Source organism: Mus pahari, chromosome 3, assembly GCF_900095145.1.
Source record: "Mus pahari chromosome 3, PAHARI_EIJ_v1.1, whole genome shotgun sequence".
NCBI lineage: Eukaryota > Metazoa > Chordata > Mammalia > Rodentia > Muridae > Mus > Mus pahari.
The window spans coordinates 85,688,535-85,715,325 of record NC_034592.1 but is presented as its reverse complement, the minus strand read 5'-3'; the positions used below and the strand labels follow the sequence as shown (position 1 = coordinate 85,715,325).

The 26,791-nt window shown below is 39.5% G+C and overlaps 2 protein-coding genes across 5 annotated transcripts in view; one reads left to right on the top strand and one right to left on the bottom strand.

The window, feature by feature from the left end:
- Positions 1-2,314: 2,314 nt before the first annotated feature.
- Positions 2,315-9,502, bottom strand: Rag2 (recombination activating 2). 2 transcript variants are annotated; one of them, XM_021194637.1, is made up of 3 exons: positions 9,350-9,502; positions 6,153-6,213; positions 2,315-5,019 (listed from the first exon to the last, which is right to left on the bottom strand). In XM_021194637.1, the coding sequence occupies exon 3, from the start codon at positions 4,992-4,994 to the stop codon at positions 3,411-3,413; it is 1,584 nt and encodes a 527-aa protein (XP_021050296.1). In that variant the 5' UTR covers positions 4,995-5,019; positions 6,153-6,213; positions 9,350-9,502; the 3' UTR covers positions 2,315-3,410. The 2 variants fall into 2 exon arrangements, with proteins under 2 accessions (XP_021050296.1, XP_021050297.1); XM_021194638.2 differs by lacking the exon at positions 6,153-6,213 and having other exon boundaries at positions 2,778-5,019; positions 9,350-9,478.
- The window catches only part of C3H11orf74 (chromosome 3 C11orf74 homolog), a 65,009-nt gene continuing 43,528 nt past the window's right edge, over positions 5,311-26,791 (top strand). Inside the window, exons 1-3 of one of the 3 annotated variants that reach the window (XM_029536506.1) lie at positions 13,108-13,251; positions 21,303-21,308; positions 22,630-22,779. In XM_029536506.1, coding sequence (XP_029392366.1) covers positions 22,647-22,779 — 133 coding nt within the window. In that variant the 5' untranslated portion in view covers positions 13,108-13,251; positions 21,303-21,308; positions 22,630-22,646. Of the gene's footprint in view, positions 5,462-13,107; positions 13,252-21,302; positions 21,309-22,627; positions 22,780-26,791 lie in introns of those variants that run through there. The other 2 variants (XM_029536507.1, XM_021194845.2) reach the window with 2 other exon arrangements.

Genomic DNA, 26,791 nt, shown 5'->3' with positions numbered 1-26,791 from the left:
AACACTCGGGAAGAAAGAATGAGTGGACTGAAGTTAGGTCAGTTACCTAGAGCAGACAGCCTCTGGGGAGACTCCAGGAAAGCATTCAGAGCGTTTGGGAATTTAATAAAGTTGACAGTAACAGACTGGACATTGCGGCTGGACTGCTGGAGAATCAGGCAGAAGCTTTGTGCTGTCGGATCCAGTGGATCCCTTGGGCATAAGAGGAAACCATGGAGGAGATTGAGGACATGATGCAGTCTAAGCCATAATGGAGCAAGGTACACGAGGATGCTCTAAGAAAGTATTAATCTCAAGGGACTCTGACCAGGTTTGAGAAAGGTTGTGTGTGTTCATGTAAAGGAACTGGAGACAAGTTTGACCATCCTCTTTTACTTCAGTGGTACACTGTCTACAAGTTAATGTCTTATTCTCTCAGACAACAGTTCCCAAGACTCGGTGGGAAGAGATGAAGGAGGGTTATTAATGCTTAAAAGTCCCATCTTTTTATGAAATCGTTTATTTACCTCTTCTCTCCCCTTTGGTCTTATAGACATTTCCCTTCTCCTTTTATTGCTTTTGATTCTTTCCTGAAGATGACAATATATTTATGACTTTAAAAACTAACTCATCCTGGGCTGGGAGATAGCCGGTTTGTTATAGTGCTTTGCATGCAAGGAGCCCGAGTTTGATCTTCAGAACCCACATACAAAACCAGGATGGTAGAACCTTCTCTTATTGTCAGTGCTGGGAGGGAGACACAAGGCCATTTCTGATGTCCAGCTAGTCTAATCTACTCAGTCAGTTCCAGGACAGTGAGGGACTGTCATAAAAATGGTGGAGGGCATCTGAAGAATGATACCCATGGGTGTTTTGTGACTTTCACATGCACAAACACACATTCACACACTCTCATATGCGGGTGTACACACTCATGCAAATGGACATACACAGAGGAACACGCATGCACGTGTGTGTGTGTGTGTGTGTGTGTGTGTGTGTGTGTGTGTGTACAGACAGACAGACAGTCAGACAGATAGAGACAGAAATATACACCCTAATTTATTGAATGCCAAGATCTGTGTACTTCTACACTGAAGTCTGATCCAAAGTCTAGTGAATTAGTTCATCTCTACATCTATTTTCCATCTTTGCCCCTAACAAGTTCATATTTTTTTTGTTGTCTTAAATGATTTGGTCATCCTTTGCAAAACAGATTTCTCCTTTTAAAGTGATCACTATACATTTTGCAATTACTTCAAATGGCTTAGTCTAAAGATTTTGTTATCTTTGCCACAACAATTCTTCAGCAGAGGTGACATAAAATAGTCTGAGCTATTTTGGCCCCGTCTTGAAGTTTTGTCAGTATATTCCAGGTTAGAAAAGAGTTTGTATTTGCATGGGCAGCCTTTCCTGCATAACCAGCTCAGGTACATACAGATGTGCTTTGTATCTTTTCTTCTCTGTTCTTGGCCTCTTTCCAAGTGAGACAACAAATTCTCTAGAGATGGTTATATTTTTTTGTGCAGGTCTCGTGATATTTAATGTGGATCTTGTAATTTAAAAAGTGTGTGTGTGTGTGCCCATATGTGTGCGTGGTCATGTGGCTGTAGACGTATGTGTACATATGGCATGTGGATGTGGATGTAGGCTAGAGGCCAGCTTCAAATCTTGTTTCTTCTCAGTTGCCATCCACCTTGTCTTATTTTTTGATAAAGGATGTTGAACAATGATGGGGACTCAAGTACAGTGCATTTAGAGAAGGAGGTGGTGGAACTAAAGAATCATGTCAAGCCACAATGAGAGATTTGGTGCTTTCCCTACGAGAAATTAAGATTTTTATGGAATATGAAAGTTTTCTTTTTATTGATTACCTATTTTTTGTTATTGTTTCTGTATTCACTTGAAAGCAGTTCAGGACTTAGCATTAGAGCCCCCCCCCCCCCCCTGAGAGTGATAGCCCCAAACCATTGTCTGAGCTCACGTTCATATTTCACTTCTCATTTAAAGTGGTAATGCAATACTTCAGGGCTGCACACTATTGGACCTTGAATGACATGTAACTATTTCCAGAGATGACAACTGTCTTTAAGGAAGACTCGAGGAACTACGGCTAAGCATTTTCAAAAGGGTGGACCATTGATTTTGAAAGGATATGATGTGAGGACCCAAAGTGAGTGAGTGATTTAAACAAAGGCATATGGTTGGAATATGTTTTCACTCCAGAAGTGCATGTAGATACTTCAAGAAAATGTCCAGGTGGCAATGTTACCAGTGCTCTGTGTTCTGTCAGTCTTTGGGTCTGAGATAAAATGTAGCCCAGGTCAGCATTTGTTGTAGAAAAATTTAATCCCAATCCAGAGTTTCTACCCCACCTTTGACCATTTAATTCCTAGATAAAAGACACATACAAACTTTATATTTACAGTAAGCCTTAGTCAGCTCTAGGTCTGGGCAAATATCTGCCCTCTATGCTACTAAAGTCTATTTTCTATCGATAACCCTGAGTTATTACTTACTATGTTTCATCTGGGCTGCTCTTAACTCCAATTGGCAAGCATTCATGGCCATGCTTTCTTAACTCCTAGCTTATGGCATCTTTCTCCTCCTCCATCATGTTTTTCTCCCCTTTCTTCATGGTCTCCTCCTACATCAAGCCAGAGTACCCTCAATCCCCACCTATGCTTCTTCTGCCCAGCTATTGGCTGTTCACATCTTTCTTCACCTAATCACAAATAACTTGGGGGCAAGGTCACATAGCATTACATGGATCTATGTGTAGACTCTCTTGTCTCTGGGTCAAGCAGATCTTGGGGCTCACACACTACAATATATAGCAAAAGACCATACCTCAACAAGCATCAAACTCACAAATTTCCTTCCTCCACTTCCCAAGTGCCAGAATTACAGCATGTATCACCATCACCATGTCTGTCTTGATATAGATTAGGTTTTTCTTCATGGTATTGACCAATATATAATTCTGTTCATAAGTATAATCCAAGAGGCCACCTTAAAATTTATAAACAGCAGTATTGTGGGATATAGCTGTTGGTTTTAACTGTTTAAACCAACCATAGGCTACTTATTACACAAAACAACTTAACTTTTTGTGCATTAGTTTATTTATTGGTATTTAGTTGCTATTCAACATGTACATTGTTACAAAATAATGCAAGAGTTCTATACTTTATCACTGATATCCTTAATGAAAAACTGTATAACATTTCTCATTAGAAATTCCTGGATAAGATGTTAAAAAACACACATTAGAATAGTTATACTTAACATTAAATCAAAACATCAGCACTTAATTCATATAACTAAAACATAACATAGAGATATCAGTAAACAAAAATCAAAATACTGTTTATGATTTAAAAAGCAGATCCAGAAAGCAGTGCACCCGAGTCTGAGGGGCTTTTGCTAAACTAATCAAACAATCTTCTAAGGAAGGATTTCTTGGTAGGAGTCAAGACTTTCCCAGAGCCTTTTTTGTGGAGGGATTTCATTGGAGGTTTTTGTAAGGGGGGGTTTCTTTTGGGAGTTTGTAATGCTCTTGCTATCTGTACATGCTCATTGCAATAATACTTGTTGCTTCCTTCTGACAAGTGGATGAGCGTGCGTTCTTCCAGATCCATGCACTGGGCATGTACCCAGTGCCCATCCCCATGAGAACAATAGATCATGGCGGGTTTATTGAGCTCAGTTGAATAGAATGGAACCCAGGTATTGATGTCCACATCACAAGTAGGGCAACATGTTATCCAGTAGCCGGTTACAGACTCGTCATCCTCATCATCTTCATTGTAGGTGTCAAACTCATCATCGCCATCAAAACTGGTTGCTTCGGCACTGAAACAAAATTCTTCCGAGTCTTCAAAGGGAGTGGAGTCCCCAGGATCTTCTGTTGATGCCTGACTGTTGGAGACATTTTTCTGCTCTTCACTCACATCCTCTTCAGAGCATTTCAACATATAGAAATAGAATGCTTCTGACATAGCCTGCTTATTGTCACCTGGTATGCCGAGGAAAACAGTCCCATTTCCCATGTTGCTTCCAAACCATATTTTGCTATGCTTAATATCTGAGGTCCAGTCAGGGGTCTCCATCTCACTGATTTCAATCGAGTTGTCCTCTAGAGAGACAAGGCTGCAGACCATCCTTTTTTGATTTTCCAGCTGATAACCACCGACAATAACAAATTCGTCATTATTTGTTTGAGTGAGGATGGCACTGGAGACAGAGATTCCTCCTGGCAAGACTGTGCAATTCACTGCTGGGGTACCCAGGGGAAGGTCCACTCTTATTCTATACAAGTTGGCAGGGCGTATATTACTGGCAAGTGAGTGTCCTCCCAAAATATAAATGGTATCGTTTCTGGCAATAGAAACATGAAAAGACAGCCCATCCTGAAGTTCTGGGAGAATATATGATGTAGCACACCCAAATTCAAAATCTACCAAGAAAACATGGGGTAGGCAGTCAGCTACACTATTCCATTTTTCTGTGGTTCTCTGGGTAGAAGGCATGTATGACCGTCCTCCAAAGAGAACACCCATACTTTTCCCTCGACTATATACCACATCAATGGAATGGCCGTATCTGGGTTCAGGGACATCTCCTACTAAGTCTTTCTCTGTGCAACGGAAAGTAACTTTTTTGTTATTCTTGCAAGCGACAGACATGATATAAATCTTATCGGAAAGCTCATTGTTTGGTGTTTTCCCTCCGTGAATGATATATTGATGCTTGTCAGCGTCTATGCTGCCTTTGTACGAGCAAGTAGCTGGGTAACGAAGGGGTGGGAGGTAGCAGGAATCTTTAGAGAAGATTGCAGGCTTCAGTTTGAGATGATTTTGTTTTATATCAAAATGGAAGACTCCAGTAGGGCAGGATCTCTTAGGCCAGCCTTTTTGGCCAAAGAAGAATACTTGGCCATCAAAATTCATGAGTGAGAAGCCTGGTTGAATTAAGGCTATGTTATGACCCACTGTAACCATCTGCAGGGACATTGTTGATTGTGAATAGGTCTTTTATCTGAAAGAATTATAAAACACATAACTTAGAATATCTTTTCATATTTGTAATGTTTAGATTCTTCCTCATACAAAAGGCTTGTTTAAAAGAAAAGTCATTGTACGTGTTTGTCTTAGAATCATAAGACACCTCCTGCCCCGTTAGGAAACTAAGAGTCACAAACAGTACTTTATCCTAGCAGCAGCTGGGACATATTTTAGTGGCGGACTGGCTTTGCTTTTCTTTCTGGGAATTGTAGTTCTGCGTTCCTAGAGCGCCCTTGCTTTGAGAGCCCGAAGAACTACATTTCCCAGAAAACCGTGTTCTATGGGCTGTGTAATTGGATAAATTGTCTTTGCTGCTTCATGACAGAAACCGTGTAGGCTGTTTGACTGGATAAGGACTCCAAAAGTGCGAAGGGACTAGATGGGCGCCATGGTGACGGACAGCTAGGGAACGGGAGGTGAGAGTTCGGCCCTCTGTCAACAGCGGGGCGCTGGAAGGCAAGAGTATCAGGAGGAGCGCTGGCAAACCCGTGCTCAGAAGTCGCTGCAGCTTCTCCTGGCACTCTTCCTAGGGTAGCCCTGTCGGAGGCACACTGGCTTCTGGCCCGAGTGTGGTTCCCTGGAAGCCGTAGTTGGAAGGGGAACCGTGGATGAGGTGTCTCTACTGAGTCTGCACTGGATGTATAGAAAGGAAACTCAGAATTGCACTCTGAGGGACTCTTCGCTTGTTAGGACAAGAAGTTAGGAAAGTCGACTGTCTTTCAAAACAAAAAGACGAGTCTCAGAATACCTAGCATAAAGCGGAGAAACAGCTTGAAATTGACTTTTTCCTTCGCTGGTGCACATACTAACGGAAGTGTAGTAGTAATTAGGCGGTTGCCAGGGAAACTTTAGAGCCCATGCCCTTCCAGCTCGCAGCTTTCCTTCCTTTTTTGTTTTGAGGATTCTTTCGGGGAAACAGAGGAAGTTCCTGAACTACCCCCCACCCCCACCCCCGCCGTCCCCTAGGAAAATAGAATTATCCCGTTTTAGTTCACTTTTCAGTTCATAAACTGTGAGATGACTCGAGTAATTTTATATTAAATACAAAGAGGGCCTCCTTTATTGTACTGTCAGATAAAGTATGCTTGGTAAGTTATTATTACCTACCTTAGAGAGGTATGAAGTATACGTCCTGCTTGTGGGTGTGAAATGCTCTCTTATTTTGGCACTAAATGTTGAAACAAAATAAAATTTACTTTTTAAAGTAAGTTGTTTAAAAAGCATCATAAAACAGTGGTCAAGATTAGGACTCAACGCTATCAGACTAGATTCAAATCCTGGCTGTCACTTAGTAACTACATGACTTTGAACAAACTGTTTAACCAACTCTCTGTAACTTGATTTTCTCATCTGTAAAATGAGGTGATTTTACCCACATGGATTGATGTCAACTATGATTAGTAATTTACAACTTGTAAAGAACTGAGAACAGACCTTATACACACTATATAGTAGATACCATTGTCCTTGAACTCATAGATAGCAAGGCTGTTAGGGTTCAGTTATCTGTTGATAATCACAGCATACATGAGAAATACTGCAGATGGTTAGAAGGGACTATAGGATGCTGGGATTTGGTCAGTGGATGTAGACAGGTAAACCTTTTATTCTTTGTTTTTTTTTCTTTGACAGTTCCATATATGTGTATAGTTTGTTCTTATGATTCAACCCCCTCTTTTATCTACCTCCTGTCCCTGACAACCTTCCTTCCTTCCTAAAATTTTTTCTCACATTTCCTACATTAATATCTTTTTGTTTAAGTTTTGACTCCTGAGTTTAACCAGAAACATCTGTGTGGCCATGGGTTTGGAACTAGCCAATCTCTCTCTCTCCTGTCTGTCTGTCTGTCTGTCTGTCTGTCTGTCTGTCTGTCTCTCTCTCCCTAAATCTATATCAGTAGTCAGTTGTGCAGCAGAATGGGGTAGGGCCGCATGTGCTCCCCTCCAAGCAATGACTGCCTGTTATAGGACCAGTCTTGTGCAGGCCCAGTCTAGGAATTCATAGCAACTGTGAGTTCAAGATTCCAGTGGTTGTGCCATCTTAAAGATAGCATTTCAAAGTCTATCTTCTGGCTCTTAACATTTTCCAGCTCCCTCCTTTCTTTCAAGATATTCTATGAATAGCAGAGGGGATGGTGTAAGTGCTAAACTTTTGAACAAATAATAGTTGGATAAATGTATAAGCCAAAGGTATTGGTGATTCAGTGTAGATAACAAAACAGGGCATTTCTTTCTTGTCACTGTGCATATCCATCACTGTGTATACAAGATCTAAAGTTGTGGTTTACAAGTCTAAATCTGGGATGCTACCACTTTGTGCCTGTGATCAACTCTGGCAACTTATTTTCTCTCTTTTACCTGTAAATTGGGATAATATTAATAGCTATTCACTGGATTGCTTTGTGAAGTAAGCTAGCACATGTAAATTATAAGGCACAAAGACTGGTTCACAGAAATTAGTCAGCAAATGTTACTGGCCACTGTATTTCTGTTCCCCCTGCAAATGTTCCTTGAGCCATGTAATATCTGTGATTGCTCTATCATATATGTTTTCTAGCCTGAAGAACTTCTAGAGTTTATATGTTAATTTATATGCAATTTATAAGCAATTTCTTGCAGCCAGAGAGTCCTCAAGATGTGATCTATTAATATTCTTTTCGTGGAGTAAATCATGTGAGGAAATGGTGTCCGAGAAAGAGTTATTTCTGCAAGCCTTCCATTTCCTCAGACTGTGATTGTAGATCCAGCAGCTTGCTCTGATTCTGAAATAACTTAGGAAAATGTTTAATTTATTCCTGGGCTGTTCACATATGTGTAAGGGAGGATCTTCTATCAACTGAGAACATTCTGCCCCAGAGGTTCTAAAAGAAAGAGTTAACCCCTAATCCAGGAAGTGAAACCCCTGGGTGCCCTTGGTGGTCACACTCTATGCAAAATGATCATTTTCAGACATTTGCCCCATTTTGGACAGAGGCAGCGCTGAGTTTGAAGCTCCTAAATTTCCAATACCTACAAAAACCAACACAGAATTATAGAACTGCTTGTTCTATACAAGGGGCAATGGATTCCAGATCCCAAGGAGTTAACTCCCCCCCCAAAAAAAAACAGCTTAAAGTATAGCCTACTGTGTTATGTTATGGTTGTCTTCAGGATTTTGGATTATTATGGATGAAATAGAGGCATATTCTCGGATAGTGCACAGGTTTGTAATAAACTTGGAGCCCTCAGAACACTTTTGTAATAAATTGGAGCCCTTAAAAACAGCAAAGGGAGCTACATTGTCTCCTTTTGGAACAGAGACAAGTGTTTGCCCATTTAAGTCTTAGGTGACCCATTTTAGTCAGATGATTTTTGTATTTAAATAATAGAAACATTGGAGATATGTTAGAATTTTTGACACACTGAGTTGTTAAAAGTTTGGTCTATGGGCTGGAATCTATTTTCACTGGAGTTGAAGAGTATACCTTTTCCATGGTTTTAATATAACTACATTAGTTACATCTAGGGTTTTTAAAATTGTTTAAAAATTATGTTAGATCTAAAATAACCCATTGAAGGTTTTTCTTTAAATAGACCAAAAAAAAAAAAAAAAAAAAAAAAAAAAAAAAAAAAAAAAAAAAAAAAAAAAGACTCTGCTCTTCAACTGAGGGAAATTTCAAAGTCAACACATCAAAGATGCTTTTTGAAAGGAAGAAATCCAGGTCCAGCATCCTTAGTGCCGTGTCCTCAGTCCTGTGCTAGCATTCCGCAGCAGGGCGGTTTTCACTTAACTCACTTTTAAGCAAGGGCATAGTTGAGTATCAGAAGGGAACGAACGGTACGAGGTCAGGGTTTGTAGTTTCCTGTGTCTGAACTGACTTTCTCTCCAAAGACAGATAGTATACACTCTGAAGCATTCAGTCTTACCGATCAGCATTGCTTATGTTTCCTGACTCCAAAATAGCAAGTACCCCCATGGTCTGCTGCTATGTAGTGTGAATTAACACTGGTTTGCATGGCTAATCAGGTTTGAGGCACACACTGTATGATTTCTGCTGGCAATGAAACCAGGATTAGGTCTTTCTTCCCACATTGATGCCAGAGGGTCATTTATATGACTAGATTAATAATAGTGCCCCAAAGGAATTAGTCATTGCAGTAGCTGCACACAAGAACCATACCCCCAAAATCTACAGCTTGTTTTCCCTACCCAGATGCTCTGCCCTCCTGTAGCCAGTTGCTTTAGTGTGGCATCGGCAGCCGCTTAAAGTTTATCAACATTAGGTAAATGTTTATCTTTTCTAGAAATGAAGGTTTTGAACCTACCTGAAGGCCAGAGGGGCTGCTTATCCCTCTCTGAATCCTTGCAGCCAAGCCAGGAATTAAACTCAGCACTTGGGGAAGAGTCACTGTTTAGTTTGACTGTGCCAAGCTGAAGGCTACAGGGTAGAGTGTGTGCCTACAGATGTTCCAGTGAGCACTGGTGTAACGGGAGTAACTGACTGTGACCTCCTTCCCCTCCCCACACCCCTTTGATGGTTGAGGGAGACAGATATCCAGCAGGGTTTTGCTCTCAAGTTTAACCTTTTCATTACTGACAGATTGAACATGTTATATCCTGAGATACCAGTCATTTGTAAAGACAAAGTCTAGTTGAAACTCGATTTATTAAAATTAAAAACATTTTAGAAAAACACTAAAAATGACTATCTTAAGCTTGGTTTAAGTGAATTAAATGGAAAATTATCTGTTCTGAAGCAGAGATCAGAATATCTCTTTTATGGTTTCCCTTAGTGCAGACAAAGGAGTAAGGGTTCTACATATTGGATGACCTCTGTCTGCTTTGTGACTGTGTGTAACATTCAGTGTGATGCTTTTGAAAATAGGGCTTACTTAACCCTCAAGTCTATTATAGAAATGTGTTACCTTACATGACAATTTGTGAACCGTCCTCGGTCAGAGGCAGCGTTGTAACTTTATATGGACTTGTTAGCAGAACCTCCTTTACAATTCTAATAGCTGTGTGGGATTTCATTGAGCATAAACATTGAGTATAAAAGGACCTTTTCTGCTTTGGCATTCAGTCAGCTTCCACAGAGCTTAGATGTCCACAGGTAGTGACTAGGGGTAGACAGATCTGGTAGGGCTTTTGCTTCCATCACTCATAATAGAGTTACCTTTTTGAGCTTCAATTTTCTTATCTCCAAATAAGATCTGAATGTTTCTGAACAGACCACATATGGAAAAGTGGGTGTGCATAATAAATCATGATTATGAGGGTAAGTGGTGTTATAGGTATATTTGTATACATAGCGACTTAATTGTATTTGAAAATGTTCGATCTGGTTTCAGGATTGACTTTTTTCTTTTCCAAATGCATGTGCAGGTCAGTTCCTTTGTTGATTCTTCTCATCTGAAAATGTTGGTTCAACTAGCATTGTCTAGTTATTTCCATGATGATTTATGCTTGTCTGGAGGAGCACATTTGGCTGTTTTCCTGTCAGTACCATTGTGTGACAGTTACGATATCTGACATCACAGCAGTGGTGGCAACACTCATAAAGCTGATGTTCTAGATGGTTCTACAGTTCTTACAAAACAGATTTCATTTAATATTATGAGCTGAAATAAGTAGTTTATGTCAAGTGTTTTAGCCTTTAGATTGTAATACTATCATTAACCTGGCAGCTTTTACTTGGTCTTTGACTAGGTTACCTATCTCTGGAGGTGACTGGAGACTAACATAGTAATACTCTCTGAGCCATGGCTTCACTTTCCTCGAATGTGTCTGTTATGTTGAGTCAGAAGTATGGTCATCTCGGGTCTAAAGGTATTAAATGGAAAATCCCAGACAGAAGTCAATTCTGAGTTTTAAACTGTAGGGTGCCCTGAATAGCACAATGAAGTCTTGTAGCTTTCTACTGCATCCTGCGTGGGACATAAATCATGCTTCTCACAGTGTGTTCACACCGTATAAGGTACCCTCCTGCTTTCACTCAGTAGCTTCTTTTGTTAACTGATCAAATGAAATGTCATTATAGTGATCCCATTCAATAACCCTTGCTTTGTTTAATAGTGGCGCAAAGCAGAGGGCTGGTGAAACTAGAAATTTGGATATGACAAAGGTAAACTGTAAAGTGGTTCCTGTAAGCATAGTCTGAGGAAGTGTTATGAAAGAGAGATAGAATGATCATATTTATATAGATTTTAAAGTAGTGAAGAGCTACTTCTATTTTATTGTGTGGGTTTTGTTTTTGTTTTTTCACTCTTACTTATAAGTAAGAGACCCTAACTTATACATAAATTAAACTGTTTTATAAGTATAGATAGGAAAAGAGTCAGTGTAGAGTCTGATATCCCTTCAGTTTCAGGAATCTATTGGAGGTTTGGAACAGGCCCTTTGCATTAAGGGGAACTAGGGACTTAAATCCATGTTCATTCATGTGGGAATTAGGGAAAAGACCAAACTAAGAAACGTTGCAAACCCAGGCCTTGCACTTAAGCAACATATATTATAGTGGAGTGAAGCAGCCATGATTATACATTTACGTATGTGTGTGTGTGTGTGTGTGTGTGTGTGTGTGTGTGTGTGTATGTGTGTGCCCTAGGGATTGAACTCAGGTTGTCAGGCTTGTCAGCAAATGTCTTGTCAGCTAAGCTATCTTGCCAGTGAATACACCTTATGTTCTTCTCACAGTCAACTTTCCTTCAAAGTTCTTAGCTGTCCATCAGGAAATCACAGTTTTAGGCTGCTTAGCCCATTTTAAAACCTTGAGGCAGAATCAGATTCCATCTCTTACTGGAATACATTGATTTATCCCTTTTTAAATCAAAAAAGAGGGGAGAACTAAAGAATACAAGTAAATTTAGTTACAGAATTAAAAATAGCTTTATTTCATGGGAGAGATAAAAGACTTAGTAATAGGATAGACTGACATTGTAATTGAACAATAAAGAAAGCATAATTGGAAAAAAAAAAGCTGGAAGACAGCGTCAAGCCCAGTGCCTTTGTTTTTTATTTAAACCACACAAGGACAGGCAGTGTACTAACTTTCCAACAGTAGCACTTGTTGGAGCTGGGGCAGTGTGCTGGTGTGTCGGGGAAGGCAGAGGAGGAGCGCCACCAGTTTGCGGACTCTCAGCTTTGCTCCCTTTGTTCTCTAAGTGGAGGAACAGCTTCATGGTAGCATGGGAACAAGGCGAGCAGCATCTTCTCCTGGCACAGGAATAGGCATGGCTCCTATGACTCAGGTAGTGGGGAGCTAACGCTTAGGGAAGCTATAGAAGTAGTTGGAGGAAGGGAGGGCGACTTGTCAGGTGAATTGAGAACTGGAGCCACAGCTGAAACTGACAAAGGAGAAAAGAGGAAGGAAACGGAAGTAGAAAAGGATGCGATCTACAGTTAGGGTGACAGGCTGTCAAGAGCAGGGCATGTCAGATGATTTGTCACTTTTTATTTAAAGCAACTAAGTCCCCTGGGCAGGGGGCTTGGTAGTTTACTCTAAACGTTCCCTACTCTCTGATTCAACATGAGGTCCTTGCTTTAAAATAAAGTGGCAAAAAGATGTCAGAGTTTTGTAATGTGCTAGGAAAAAAAAAATCATTAGAAACCTTTCATTTTTAGAGAAAGAGGTGTTTGTGATCCTTTCTAGATAGAGACCGTGTAGGCAAAGAAGTTTGTATGTATGCACAAGTATGCTTAGTTGTGTATATGGAGGCAAAACTGCGAAGAAGCAATGCATTCTGTCTTAAAGTCCTTTGTTATTCCACAGTCATAGGAGTCTAGAATTAAAAATAGCTGAGATGCAGGTCTCAAAAATCTCATTTCTTTTAAGAGTATGCCAAGTGAAAAGGTCAATTTTATTTGCAAGATCTGGCATTTTGAAACACTTAGAAATGTATTCCTGCAGGCCATGTTGACTTTGTTCCTAGGTCTACAGCTGCTCCTGACCAGCTGTGTGGGTTTTGTTTAAAGCTGATGTTCTGGTATTATAAAAGTGCTGTGCACTGTGCAGGTGGCAGGTGGGCCGAGCGGGGACAGCTTTAACTAAGCAGTGTGCCTCTGTCAGATTGTAGTGCAATGCAGTTGCAGTAAGTGTCAACAGGGCATTGCATACAATGGGAGGTGGGATTTGTTCAAGCTGATCCCTCTCTTAAGACTGAAACACTCTACAGTTTTGGAATTCTAAAGTTGTTTTGGATACCTCTGGATTAGAAGTTTTATCAGGGTCGGTGAGAAAAACGTTCACAGAAGCACCCTGCTGTCTTCTGTTAAGTCACTAATACAGTTGATGATATTTCTGAGGCTAGGACGTCGGTTCTGAATATGATTGCTAAGTGTGCAAACTTTCCTTGGTAAATGGAGTGTCTAGAGGTCACATCTATGCTCGCAGGAGTTTAGCCAAAAGTAAGGGCAGGGTGTTTATCTATTCTACATGGCTGTACCTTAAATGCAAATTGAAAGAGGCATGGCAGTAAGAAGGCAACCCTCCTGATTTCAAGAACAGTTCCTGCAGGCAGAGTTAATCAGCTTTGAGTATAGTTAGTCAGCTTTGTAAAACTAGGGAGCAGAGGTAGAGGAAATGTAAATGCCTAGTCATGTGCGTTTTGTTTTATGTTATTAATAATGGTAATTAAAATGCTTTATATTTAGTTGGACTGCTTCAGTTTCTGAACACTGAGGTTTCTGGGCTGACTTCATTTGCTGGGAGGAAAAACATTTTGGGAAGATAAAATTGATTTCACGAAATCTGCTGATGAGTAGAAAGGCTTAATGAATGGTTGCCTCAAGAAACATTATTATAGTGGCTTGGGTGGATGAGCAGGAAAAGAAAGCAAACTTTCCAAGCAGAGTGTTTCTGCGTAAGCATGTAGTTTATTAATAACATTAGTGTTATTCCTGCTGCCAAGTGTCCCTGCAGGGAGAAAGCCGTCAGCACACCAGAGCCCATGTCCTTAGTAGAAGTCCTAGAGCTACTTTTCCATCCCTAAATCTCTTTGGCTTTAATTGTCTTACCTTTCTTTTTGCACTTCTAAATTTTTAATTTTGAAATGACCACAGGATAGATTCATTGGTGGTTGCAGAGAAGTGAACAGAGAAGTCCCATGCATCCTTGGTCTAGCCTTCTGAAAAGTTAACATCTTGCATAACATAAAATTTGAGAAATTGATATTGGCATGAACCACAAAATGTATTTGGATTTCATCAGTTATATCATATGTAATTTTGCATAATCTCCACACAGCTCTACAGCATGACTTATGACAAAATTTGTCCTTGTCCCCTTCTAAACCCCTACCCTAGTAACCACTAATGTGTTCTCCATTTCTAAAATTATATATTTTACACATGTCACAAATGAAGCACTCATATATACCTTTTAATCTTGGCTTCCTTCACCCAGCCTATATCTTTTGAAATCTAAGTTGCATGAATCAACAACTTGTTTTCATCATATTGCTTACTAGTATTCCTTGGTGTGGATGCACCACAGTTTGGTTATCCATGCACCAGTTAAAGTATATTTGATAGCTTCCAGTATTTGGTTGCTATGACTAAAGCCGCAGTCAACATCAGTAGTTGTACAAGTGTGTGCATGAAAATACTTTTGTATTTTTCTGATAGCTGTAATACCAACCATCTTCATGGTTTCCATTTGCCATTGTGTCTTTTCTTGTTGAAGTGTCTATGAATGTCTCTTGTCTTTTGAAGTTGATGAAATGCTGAATTTCATGAGGGATTTGCACATTCTAGATGCTGCTCTTTTGTTGAATATGTGATTTGTTAATATTTTATTCCAGCTTTTATTTGCATCTTGATAGGTCTTTGCAGAAGAGTACTTTTTGTTTTTAGTAAGATTAGTCAGATTTTTTTCTCTTGTGAATCATGCTTTTGGGTTCAAACCTGAGAATTACTCTTTGCCTAGTCATATGACCTGAAGACTTTTTATTTTTCCTGTTTTCTTTACAACATAAAATTTGCCTTGATCTGCTATTCTTACTTCTACTTCTTCCATAATTTTTAGCATTCTTTTTCTCCCTTTCATGTTACTGTAATTTAAAAACCATCATGGAATGCTTCTTCATAGTCATTGTTAGCAAAATGGGCTCCTGTATAGAATAAGGAACTTTTAAACCTCTTTCGGAAGGACACAGGTGTATATTGAAGCTGCCATTGTGATATCTACAGTCACATGAAGCACTTGGCCCACACTTTTTAACTGGTGTACAGTCTTAGAGCAGTTGTGCTGCTTTCTTCCTCTTTTCCATAAGATGCTATGTTTGTCAAGGAAAGTGGGCAGTGGTTCTAAGACAGGGGTATGGAAGACTGCATCTGTCTTTGGAAACCCTGGTCAACAGTAATCCCAAAGCCTTGTCTACCTCCCTCAAATGCTTCCTTTAATATTCATCACAGAGGGTTGTGCCTAGGGGATATGAGTCCAGATGCTTCCACTCTCAGCTCTGGGTGTTAATGAAGTCTTCTCTGGCTTTCATGTGTGCAAAGGCATGTCACTAGAAGTTTGCAACTTGAAGTGTGGTGTAGCCTTTGATGCTCATTCTGATGAAAGAACAGGAGAGGGCTGCAGGTTCTTTTCTATTCTGTAAACTATGTTTTGCTTTATATTTCTGCTCTTCTTTGTTCTCTTTTTATTTTCCTGGGTGTATTTACTGGTCTATAGATGTATAGGTCTATATATTTATTGGTCTCTAGAGTGTACATATACACTAATTCCCTATGTGTGTTGAATTTAAATGGGCTGGGTTGTTTAGCTGGAGTCATGATGGCACTCATCCAACATTAGTTCTGTGGTTGTTTTTTTTATTCCTCTTGGGAGACAATCATGCATCAGAGTCAAGAATTCCAAGTGGGAAGAGGCCTTCAGCTGTACTCTACGGTTAGAAGCAGCCAATCACTTTCACTCTTGTTTAGTTTTCTGATCTGAACACATCATCACATTTCATTTTCCCTCTCATACAGAAGTTGACTCTCTCTCTCTCTCTCTCTCTCTCTCTCTCTCTCTCTCTCTCTCTCTTTCTCCCCCTCCTCCCCCTCTTCCTCCCCTCCCCTTCCCCTCCCCCTCTCTCTTTAAAATTATAATTACACCACTTCTCCCTTCCCTTTCCTCCTTCTAAACCTGCTCATATGCCCCCATCTACTCTCCCCCAAATTCATAGTCTCTTTTTAATCACAAGTTCTATTCTTTTTTTGTTGTTGTTCCTGCATGTGTCTTTGTCTTCATGATCATAAGCATCTCTTGGTCATTTACAGCCTGAGAACTGTTCATGACTCATCAGTGGTAGCAGTTGATAAACTCCAGGTGAACTTGCTTGCCCATATTGTTCATGTTCCTTTGTACTCGATAAACTCCATGTGATAGTTAGCTCTGAGAATCCAGAATTCTTAACAACAAAACAAAAAACCAAAACAAACCCAAAAAACCTTAAAAAATATATATGTATAACTGTCCTTGTGTAGGTATGTGTATGTGATGTCAGTGCCCACAGAGACCAGTATTGGATCCCCTGCACTGGAGTTAACCGAGGTGCCTCGTACATGGGAACTGAGCTCAGATCCTCTGGAAGAGCAGTAAGTGCTCTTAGCGGTTGAGCAACCTCTCCAGCCCTAAGAATTTGAATTTCTTCCTCTGTTCTTGGTGTGGAGTAAAAGACGTTGGTAACTTGGGGGGAAAGTGCAGAGTTTCTGCAAGTTAGTCAAGGAGGCCACCTCTTCACTTGGTCTTTTCTACCTCAGGAACCAGTTATCATAATGTGATTCCAGTCTAGTCCAGTCACTTTGAGACTAGACTGCTTGTGCAAATATGAAAGGCCAGCTACACTTTAAAGAACCAAGATTGATGGCTCTGTTTCTTTAGGCAAAGTAAATTACATTGCTGGTGTGTTCTCTCCTTCAGTGGTCCTTACTTCCTAGACCTGTAACATGCAGGTGGGCTCTGAGAAACCTGGTTCAACTCCTCAGACATTTATTATTCTTTTCAAGTTGCGTTTTTTTTTTTTTTTTTTTAAAACAGTTTGCAGACAAATGACTCTCTATGTAGGTAGTGCACTGAGAAGAAAAAATAGTTCATAGGGGCCTGTAATTTAATGCTTACAATTCTTGTCTTGAACACTTGGTTTTGTTTGGATGAGCTCATTACTCAAGGATATGAAAATAGACACCTAAGGTGTGCTAAGTGGGTGGTGATGATATCACATTCCACATTTCATTGTAGTATACATTCTAGTGCACACGACACTGCTTATATGACTGTTGGCTTTATTACTTGATAATACACAACAGAACTTCTGGGAGGTGTGGGATTTTCCTCCCATCTCTCGGACAGGGAGTAAGGAGAAAAGCCAGGTCCTAACCACTTGGTTTCCAAGTGACAGTGAGAGTGGTCGGAATTTTGTTTCCTTTTCAGATGGTGTAAGCCTGCTTATGATTTACTCACAGCTATTTATGCCTTTATGTATCATTATGTTCTATGCTTTTCATGTTGTGCTCAAAGCATAAAATAACCCCCCCCCCCCGCAAAAAAAAAATAAGAATCTTGTTCTAGGCAAGATTCTCTTTCTCTTTTTTTCTTTTAGAAAAATATTTCATGATAAAAGCACACTAGCGAGTGGGTGATAAATGAAAAGCATGCTTTCATCTAGAAAACCACTGGCATTTGCATAAACCACCAGACTGTCTGGTAAAGGGTGATCTACTTTGTCAGTCTCTGGAGACCTTTAACAGTAGGTTCCTAATGCTTTTCAAGGTAAAGAAAGGTCTAAATTGGATGATGGGTGCTCCTTAGGTTTTTCAACTTTGACTGTTTGTGAAAGTCTTTAAAAAGCTAATAAATGCCTGGATTGTCAGACACACAGAAATGAAATGAGAAGCCTCAAAGGATTTTTGCCTCTAAGCTGTGTATAGCCTGTTAATTATTTGTCTTTGGTAGTACTGAGCTGGATTGAGGGTAAATATTCAAAGTATACCAATTCGTGCTTTGGAAAGGAGCCCTAAGGGAACGCCTATGATTGCTTTTTAACATAACTGTGAGAGGACGTTTGCAGCAGGAGGAATAACCTGGCCACTCTGATGCACTGAGGAGACTGGCTGAATGCTTTGAGGATGAGATTGTTGCTATGATGCTGTGCTCCAGGTCTGGAACAGTCAACAGCCTAGGAGCTTCTTGTGTTTTCACACATGGCCTACTGATAGTGAACTAGTCCGCACTGACGAGGCTCTTTGTTGGTATTCATTCTCTTTCAGCTGCAAGCCTACTCTAATAAGCTTTACATTGTTGAAGCCTGGGCTTTGGTACAGGTGAATGTGTTGTATGTGATGACTTTTCAGGTATTCAGTTTTGAAGTGCATGTAGCTTAAAACAGTGCCTTTGGCATTGATACCTAAACTACTGTTTTCATGTGGTCCTCTAGCATCGTGCTTCATGTGGGATGGGGATGTAAAAGGTAGGATCTTGTGGGTAGCGTCAGTGCATTCAAAGCCAGAGTGGTCTCAGCTAAGGGGATTCTCTGTCATCTTCTTCCTCACAGTCACCAGGAAGGCTCTGTTTATCAAGGTGGATACACATTTTATCTTCAGGGCCGTCTTGTGAGCTTCATATAGCTTCATGGTTTCAAAAACCCATGGAGTCACCTGGGTTTCAGAATATTTTGGATTTTAGTAAGGAAGGCAGTACACATGACATGCATTGTCCGGACCTCCAGGTGGCTGGGAAGGCACCTCATATGCACTCCCATTAAGGGACATGTGGATAGTCACACTGCGTAGAAGAAATAACAACTGCAAATGCATGTCAGCTCAGGTCAGGTTTGTCAGTCCATGAGTTTGAGCAGCATAAGAAACACTCTACCCCAGCCCCACTTAGCATTTGATGTTTAGAATTGAGGTTTAGGAAACAAGGCTGAGCCATTATAGTGCCCTTTCTAGATAAGAGGAAATGGAGAGCCAGATTTGTCAAGTAGCTTTCCCAAATGTAGTATTCAAGGAGGAGAGCTGGGCTGTAACTGTGTAGCTGTTTGAAACAACAGGCTAGATTTCTACTTCTAGACCCATAGAATGTCATGGATCTTTTTATGTAAAAAAAAAAAACAATTGTTTAGCTCAAAAAATTAAATATATTTATAAGGAATAGCATATATTTTCCTGTTTTTATAAAAATGTCCACCATCATAAACGTTATAGAGAAAGATTTAGAAATATATTTACTAAACTCCTGAAAGAGCTTATAGGCGGAACTTGTAGGGTCAGAGGATAGTTAAGAGCATCTTTAATGCTTTTTCCCTTACACATTCCTGTGTGGTTTGTATTTTAAAAGGATGACTACTTCTATTGTAGAAATACATTTAAAAAGGAAAATGGGTGAAAAAAGTTATTAGGTAACACATTTTTATTCTCTTTTAAAATGAAATAATAACTCTTAAAAGATTGATTTTTATTATTTTTAAGTGTGTGTGTNTGTGTGTGTGTGTGTGTAGAGGTCTGAAGCATCAGATGCTCCTGGAGCTGGATATATCGGCAGCTGTGTACATCCCGTTGTGGTACTGGAAACACAACTCTGGTCCTCTGTAAGAATAGCATGTGAACTATGGAGCTTTCTCCCTAGCTCCATTTTTATTCTTGTTTCAGAAAAACAGAAAGAAGCTTGGTGCTGTCTTTTCTTGCCACATAGTACGGTGGCCCCATATCCCCTTTTATTGTCCTGTGTGTATTACTGTGGTGGTGTTTATTCTTCCTCTTAGTGGAGATAGTCAAGTTTCCAAAAGCCTTATCAAATAATATTTCATACAGAGTAAATGGAATTCTGTCAGGAGCCATCATGGGAAAAGCTAATAACTACCAGGCAATCTTCGTGAGATGAATCTACCTTGAATTAAAATCCACAGCAGATTTGCTCTGATAGGCAAGGCCTAGGAGAAATTCATTTTAGGTAAGATTTCTGCTATTAATATACTGTTCCTGTTATTATTAAATATATAAAAAACACTAGGTATTAGCCTACCCTTTTGAGCATATCTCTGCAGAACTATGAAGATGTACTATCTTGTAGTGATGCTATATAGACAAATAGATAATAATTCTATAGAATTCCTGATTTGATTCAAATAATTTTAGGAAGAAAGTTTTTAGAGATGGTTTTAGTTGCTAGAAAGATGTAATAAAGTTAGACTCAAGACTAGAATGTGCCCACTCCTCAGAATAGTAAGCAAAGCCTGCATAATAAGAAGTACAATGAGCTTTCAGAATCACACTAAAATGAGAGATAGACTTGGGACAATTTTGTGTTCAAGGAAAAACACTTACGTCCAAGGATAAAGTCACAGGTATATACTATGATAAGGCGCAGCCATGCATAAACTGTTGCTTTGAACTTTTAATGAGTATATTATAATGAAACACTGCTTTGAACTTAATGTAACTTACCTTCTATAACTCCCATTTTATGTAACATTTTATCTCTGAGGTAATTTTCTAAGAACTTTTTGTCTAAGGAGGTATAAAAAGCCCAGAGAAAAGAAATAAAGTTGTTGGTTGAATGGTTTGGCTTGGGGAGCTTTGCCCCATCCACCCAGCCATCCATTCAAATGCATATGTATGTTTGTGTGCGAGTATATGTGTATGTATGTAAGCATGCATAAATACTTGTGGAGTTGATTATAACAGATGGTGGGGCCCAGCCAGAGTGTGGGTGTATGAATGTTTGAATGCATATATGCCTGTACAAAGCATCTTAATTATTTTCCTTTCCTTCCTCTCTGGTTCATAAAGAGTCAACCAGCCAGGCCAACAAAGGGCTTCTGGCTGCCTGGCCAGAGAAAGGAGCACTAGCAATAAATCTTTCACTTAATTCGCTGCTGCTAAACAGTATGTGTTAATTGCCAGATATTAGTGCTTATTAAAGCACAAGTAATAAAGAGTTACATTTTTAATGAAGCACAGAACAGTAAGAGTTAAGTTTCCTTAGCACTTATTTAAGCATAAACAGTTAAATAAAACACAGAGTTATAATGTTTAATAAAGCACAGAGTTAAAGAGAGAAGAAGCCAGTGTTTTAAAACCGTAGAATAAGCTAGAAAGTTTTTTGAACATTTTAGAAGTTGTCAGCAAGCATTCAGTATAGTTAGAGAGCTAGAAGGCCAGAGACTATCAGTTTTTAAAGCAGTGTCTGAAGCTGTGTCCTACTTCAAGCTCATTCCAGGCTGGGCAGGCTCCCAGCAGAATTCAATCAGATATGATATCTGGAGTGAAGACCAAGTTCAAACTGCAAAGAATGAGGCAGTTAGCAATGAAGTATGTGCGAAGAGGCCAGTGGTGTTGTGAACATGATGTTCAGTTGAATAGGATGAGTACAGTATTTAGCATGTGAGAATTAGTTCATACCTAGACCATGTCCAAGTCTCAGCTCTAGTTCTGGACGTCATTTTGTAAACACATGTGGGTGAAGTGGTATCAAATCTTTCCCAGCCTATTAATAGATTGGGGGCTTGATAGGGTTCTTGGAACTCCCTCTCCAAGGTCAGGTGAAGTCACATTGGCTAAGTTCAGTTGCTTTTGTTAAGTCTAGTGACATTTTGACTATTATTCCTGTTCAGATGAGCACCCTTAGTGTACACTACACTCTGAAGTATTAAGTGTTTGAGATGCAAGGGTGAGAAGATGTGCTCAGTCTTTCATGACTGTGAGTGTAGAAGCAGATGAAGAATTATGTCTTCTTAGTGAGTATGCTAACACATGGTGGCATGAGAAGTCACAGCTAACTTCCCATGATGGTGAAAGGTGTGTGTGTGTGTGTGTTTGTGTGTGTGGTGACTTAGAAAACCGCAACTCTGAACTGAGTTTTGGAAAAGAAGTATGTCCCAAGAAATAGAATGAGAAGACTGAGATGGTTCAGTTTGACTTTGTTCAAGTACCTGAAAGGATGTCAGGTACTAGAGGGATTAAAGTTATTCAACCATTCTCATTGTCTCAGGGAACATTTGGGGTAGGTTAGGGAGACAGATTCAGGCTCACTTTTAGGTGTTTTTAGTAGAGCTGCCACTGGCTTCACTGGAATATCAGAATTTGCAGAGCTGGGTATGCTAAGATACAGGCAGGGCCACTTCTTGCTAACCAAGTTCTGGTGTGGTTACTGCAGATGGAGGGAAGTACTGGATGCTGCTTTAAGGGCTTGAATCCAGGGATTGGACAAGCACATTTGGCTCTTGTCCATGGTTGTGGAAGCTAACACTGAAGCACTCATTGTTGGCCGTTTCTCTGTACCAGCTCCCATCACTATTGCCACTGCGTGGAGTTGTGGTGGTTAGTGGGTGTCCTTTGAGATTCTCCTCACATTGGAAGAGTTCTAGTTTTGAGTCAAATTACATGACATTATTCTTGTGTCTTAATCATATAATGAGAAAGCTGAAATCCAAACCAAATTAGGCACTGTTATGAGTTCAGCATCACAGACTGCTGAAGCTTCTCCCTCTTATGCTGGAGCCCACTGCTCCAGCTGCTATCCTCACCTGTCTTTTGGGCCCTGAATTTCTCCACCACCCCTCTGTAGTCACTGAGGCTGCCTTACTCTATAGTTTCTGCTTTTCTTTGTCTTGTAGAGTAGCCTTGTGAATTGGAATGCTTGCTCAAATACCGAAGCCAGAGAGAATGGATGAAGATCAATTAATGAAAGAAGTCTTGGATAAATTTGTCAACTGCCATGAGCAAACCTATGAAGAATTTCTGAGCACTTTCACTCATCTTTCAAAAGGTAAACTATACAACTTTTACAGCAACATATGAAATAACTTTCTAAGTCTGTACCTTTGGTATCTTTCAGAAGACTTATGAACATTCATTGAACTCTTCAGAGCACATATTTCTTACTAGAGAATTTTCTGCCATGGTATGGATGACTTGCAGACTCTCAGTAGAGAAAGAGAGACATAGATTCTCATCCCCCCAGCCCCCAACACACACAAAGTAACAATCTAGACTGGAGAGAACTCTTAACAATTGTGATAAGGATGCTGAAGTAGCTCATAGACAATAGACAGCCTCTGGCAAGGGTGGGAATGGGGAGGAGGCTGCCAACAGGAGTTTAATCATGCTCCAGTGACTAGATGGACAGCATAAGTTGAACTTTTTTTTAAAATCTTTTTTTTTTTTTTTTTTTTTTTTTTTTTTTTTGTGGCGAGGCCACAGGGGTGTGTGGGATGGACACAGGAGAATTGGAAAGTAAAGGTGATCGGGGAGCATCATACATTATGTGAAATTCCCAAATAACCAATATGAATATGTCAAAAACACTGCCAATACCACAGTATTGGAATCTTAATGTAATATTGAGTTGTGTTTCTCTATAGCCAAAGAATAGTATCCTTGTATATTTTGTTTACATTTAAACAAAATGTGGTCTGTGATTTTTATTTCATTTATACTTAAATGGAGTGGAGAATTTAGAAATATTGATTAATTTGGAAACAGTGTGAATTAATTGTACAGATATAATATGTGAATTATGTCAGAACGATCTTTAGTCTGCAAACCTGGCTTATATCATCTTTTTGTTAATAGACTTGGGTTTAGGAAGTTGCTTCCTTCCTTGAGCCTAGTGATTTAGTCCTTGCTTTCTGGACCCAAACATGACAGTATGAGTGGCTGGCATGAGGTGGTCCAAATAAAGACTAAACTGGAAGAATTACTGAATTTTGAGTCTCTATTACTTTGGATATTGTGTGGCTGATTTTATTTTTGTACCATGAAATTGTAAAACCTTAGGACTAGCAGCCCTTCATGTAGTCCATCTTCAGCTCTGATTTGGTCGTTGTATGCTGAGAAAGAAACTCCTCAGATGCAGTGCCTTCCTTTAGAGGTCAGCATGGGCCTGGATTGAGCTGAAATAAATGAGGATGCAAGCCACATAAACTGCAGCTCCAAGTGCTCTGGCTGCTTTTTTCCTTTGAAAATATCCTTAGGCGCCCATTCACATTATAAAGCATTGACCTGAAAAAATTCCTCTTAAAGCAGAGTCATATGTATAAAAATATGTCTTAAGTCAGTCATTGTCCTCCCCCTTGAAACATTTGACTACCTTCTGAGAGAACAAACAGTATTTAGGGACATGGCTCAGAACTGAGTGATAGTCTGGATAGTTGACCCAGGCCAGGCTAACATGCTAAGAAATTAGGTTGTTTTCTCAAGGTTTCCATTTCCTCACCTTGTTTCTAGGCCCTTTATTCGTCTCGATGTGTTTGGTTCTTTTGCATGACTCTTTCTGCAAACATGGTCATCACCAGCAGAGTTAGGCACATTTCCTCAGTTGGTTCAAGTTTTCAAGGCCATTACCATGTCTACTGATTGACTGTTCTACTTATGTCTGTAATAGTTATATACCAGAATGCTTATGGGATTTCTTTTCTTTAGAGGAATATTAAGAGGTCAGTAATCCCATTAATCTTATTTTCTTGAAAAAATGAAACTGTAGGCTTTTTGAGAGAAATCTATATTATTGCTTCAGACCTCTGGAAAGCAGCTGGGAACTGTTACTATCACACATAATTCTCAGTATACTACACTGAAGTTGATTGTATTTTGGAGGCTTTTTTTTCCAACTCTGAATTTATTTTTAAGATTTATTTATTATTTTACGTATGTAAGTACACTGTACCTGTCTTCAGATACACCAGAAGAGGGCATCAGATCTTCTTACAGATGGTTATGAACCACCATATGGTTGCTGGGAATTGAACTCAGGACCTCTGGAAGAGCAGTCAGCGCTTTTAACCTCTGAACCATCTCTCCAGCCCCTCAACTCTGATTTCTTAAACTGTGGTACATATTTGATTATAAATACAATGTTTTATCAAAATGCTTAGAGATATTAATTACTAGTTTGAAACAGAAAATTATAATTGAATTCTCAGTAGTGTCTTCAATTCAAGAGGATAGATTAAGTTGAGATATATGTGTTTGAAAATCACTGTGTGGAGTTTTAGTTTTCCCTTTATTGGTAGAGACAGTATTATGTTGTTGACACTGTGGATAAAGATATGTATTAAGCTTCACGCCTCTGTATCTCTTTGTGTACATAATTTAAGAACTTTCTAGAATATCTAGGTGGAAGAGGCTTTCTTTTTCTGTTTGTCAATTTGTATCATTTTAAAAGTTTCGAAAAATTAATTTTTGTTTTCTAATAAATATTCACTCATTGATTCATTCAGTTATTCTTTCAATATTTCCTTTTGGTTTAGGAATTGATTTAAGTACTGAGAACTCAAAATAACTAGGATATACTTTGGCTCTCAAGTACTCATAGTTCAGTGAGAGATACAAAAACAAGCATGAAACAATGCTGCTATGTGCACACCATCTATGCAGAGATACTCCTTGTGTGGAGAGCTATAACCCTGGGAGAGTGCAAAGGAAGCACTGTGCTATCCATCAGAAAGGATGTGCTGAGTTTGCGACAGATGGAGTTAACACTTGCCTTCTGCCCTAACACATCACATAAAACACAGAAAGGTTTGACACAGAAAAAGAGAAGTTGAGAGTTGAAATCCATCTGCAGACGTTGGTCCATGGGGGTCATGGTTTTGTGCTCTCTGTCTGTCTCTGTCTCTGTCTCTGTCTCTCTCTCTCTCCACTTTTGTACAATGTTTTATATGGTCAATGCTTCTAAGCAACAGACTTTCTACATGAAGCTGTAGCCTTGCTTTAGTATGGTTTAGAATAACTTCTGGACTGCTGAAAGTAAAAAGTAACTTCATTTCCTTCCATACTAAAGATAGCATATGATCTTATTTTATAGAGCTGTTACATTGCTGCTATCACACAGCTTGTGTAGTTAAGAAGGCAGTGGCTTAGAAAGTGTCACCAAGTCTTTCCAGCTCCATCTTGTTAGGTATGGTAACTCTGAGGGAGTGCTGGAGCAGTATGGTTGGAATGTGCCTAATTCTCCATGGGTTCGTATGGTGAAGGCTTAGTCCCCAGTTTGGTGGTATTGAGGTTGGTGGAACGTTTAAAGGATGGGGCATAGTGGGAGGTAATTAGACTGATGGGAATGCTGCCCTCAAGAAAGATTGGTTTGTGGAGAGAGTAATTTCACATTCACATGGGTGGTTATAAAGAATAACACTGGTCCCTCACGGGCTCTTGGCTTTTATCTTGTCTTAGGTTCTCACCATGTCATGTTTTTACAATATGGTGACATCACTCTCCACAGATGCTGGTACTGTTCTCTTGAATTTTCAAAGTGATGAGCTACTGATTTTCATAAAATATCCAGTATTTTAATACAGCAACAGAAATTGGACTATCGTAGAGCATTACAGTAATTACTAATTCTCAGTTTCTGGTTTTTACACATGCCTGTATATGTACACATGTACAGCATATAGCCATTGTTCTAATTTTGTGCTTTAGGTAAATTATTAACTTCCAGGAAAGTTTTCTATATTTCCTACCATTCACCTTAAAGTAGTTTAGAAACTAAAATGGAGAATTGTGTTTTAATCAGGGTTTTATATAGCCAGGGTTGGCTTTAAACTCAGGGTAGCCAGTCAACTGTGACTTTGAACTTCTGATCTTCCTGCTTCCTCCTCCTGGGGGCTGGAATTTGAGGTGTGTGTCACCAGGATATTGAAGTGAATAAATATACTGTGGTTATATGACTAGCAACTCTTTTTTTTTTGGGGGGGGGGAGTGTGCCTTCACCTTTTTTTATTATTATTTTCTTTATTTACATTTCAAATGCTATCCTGAAAGTTCCCTATACCCCCCCC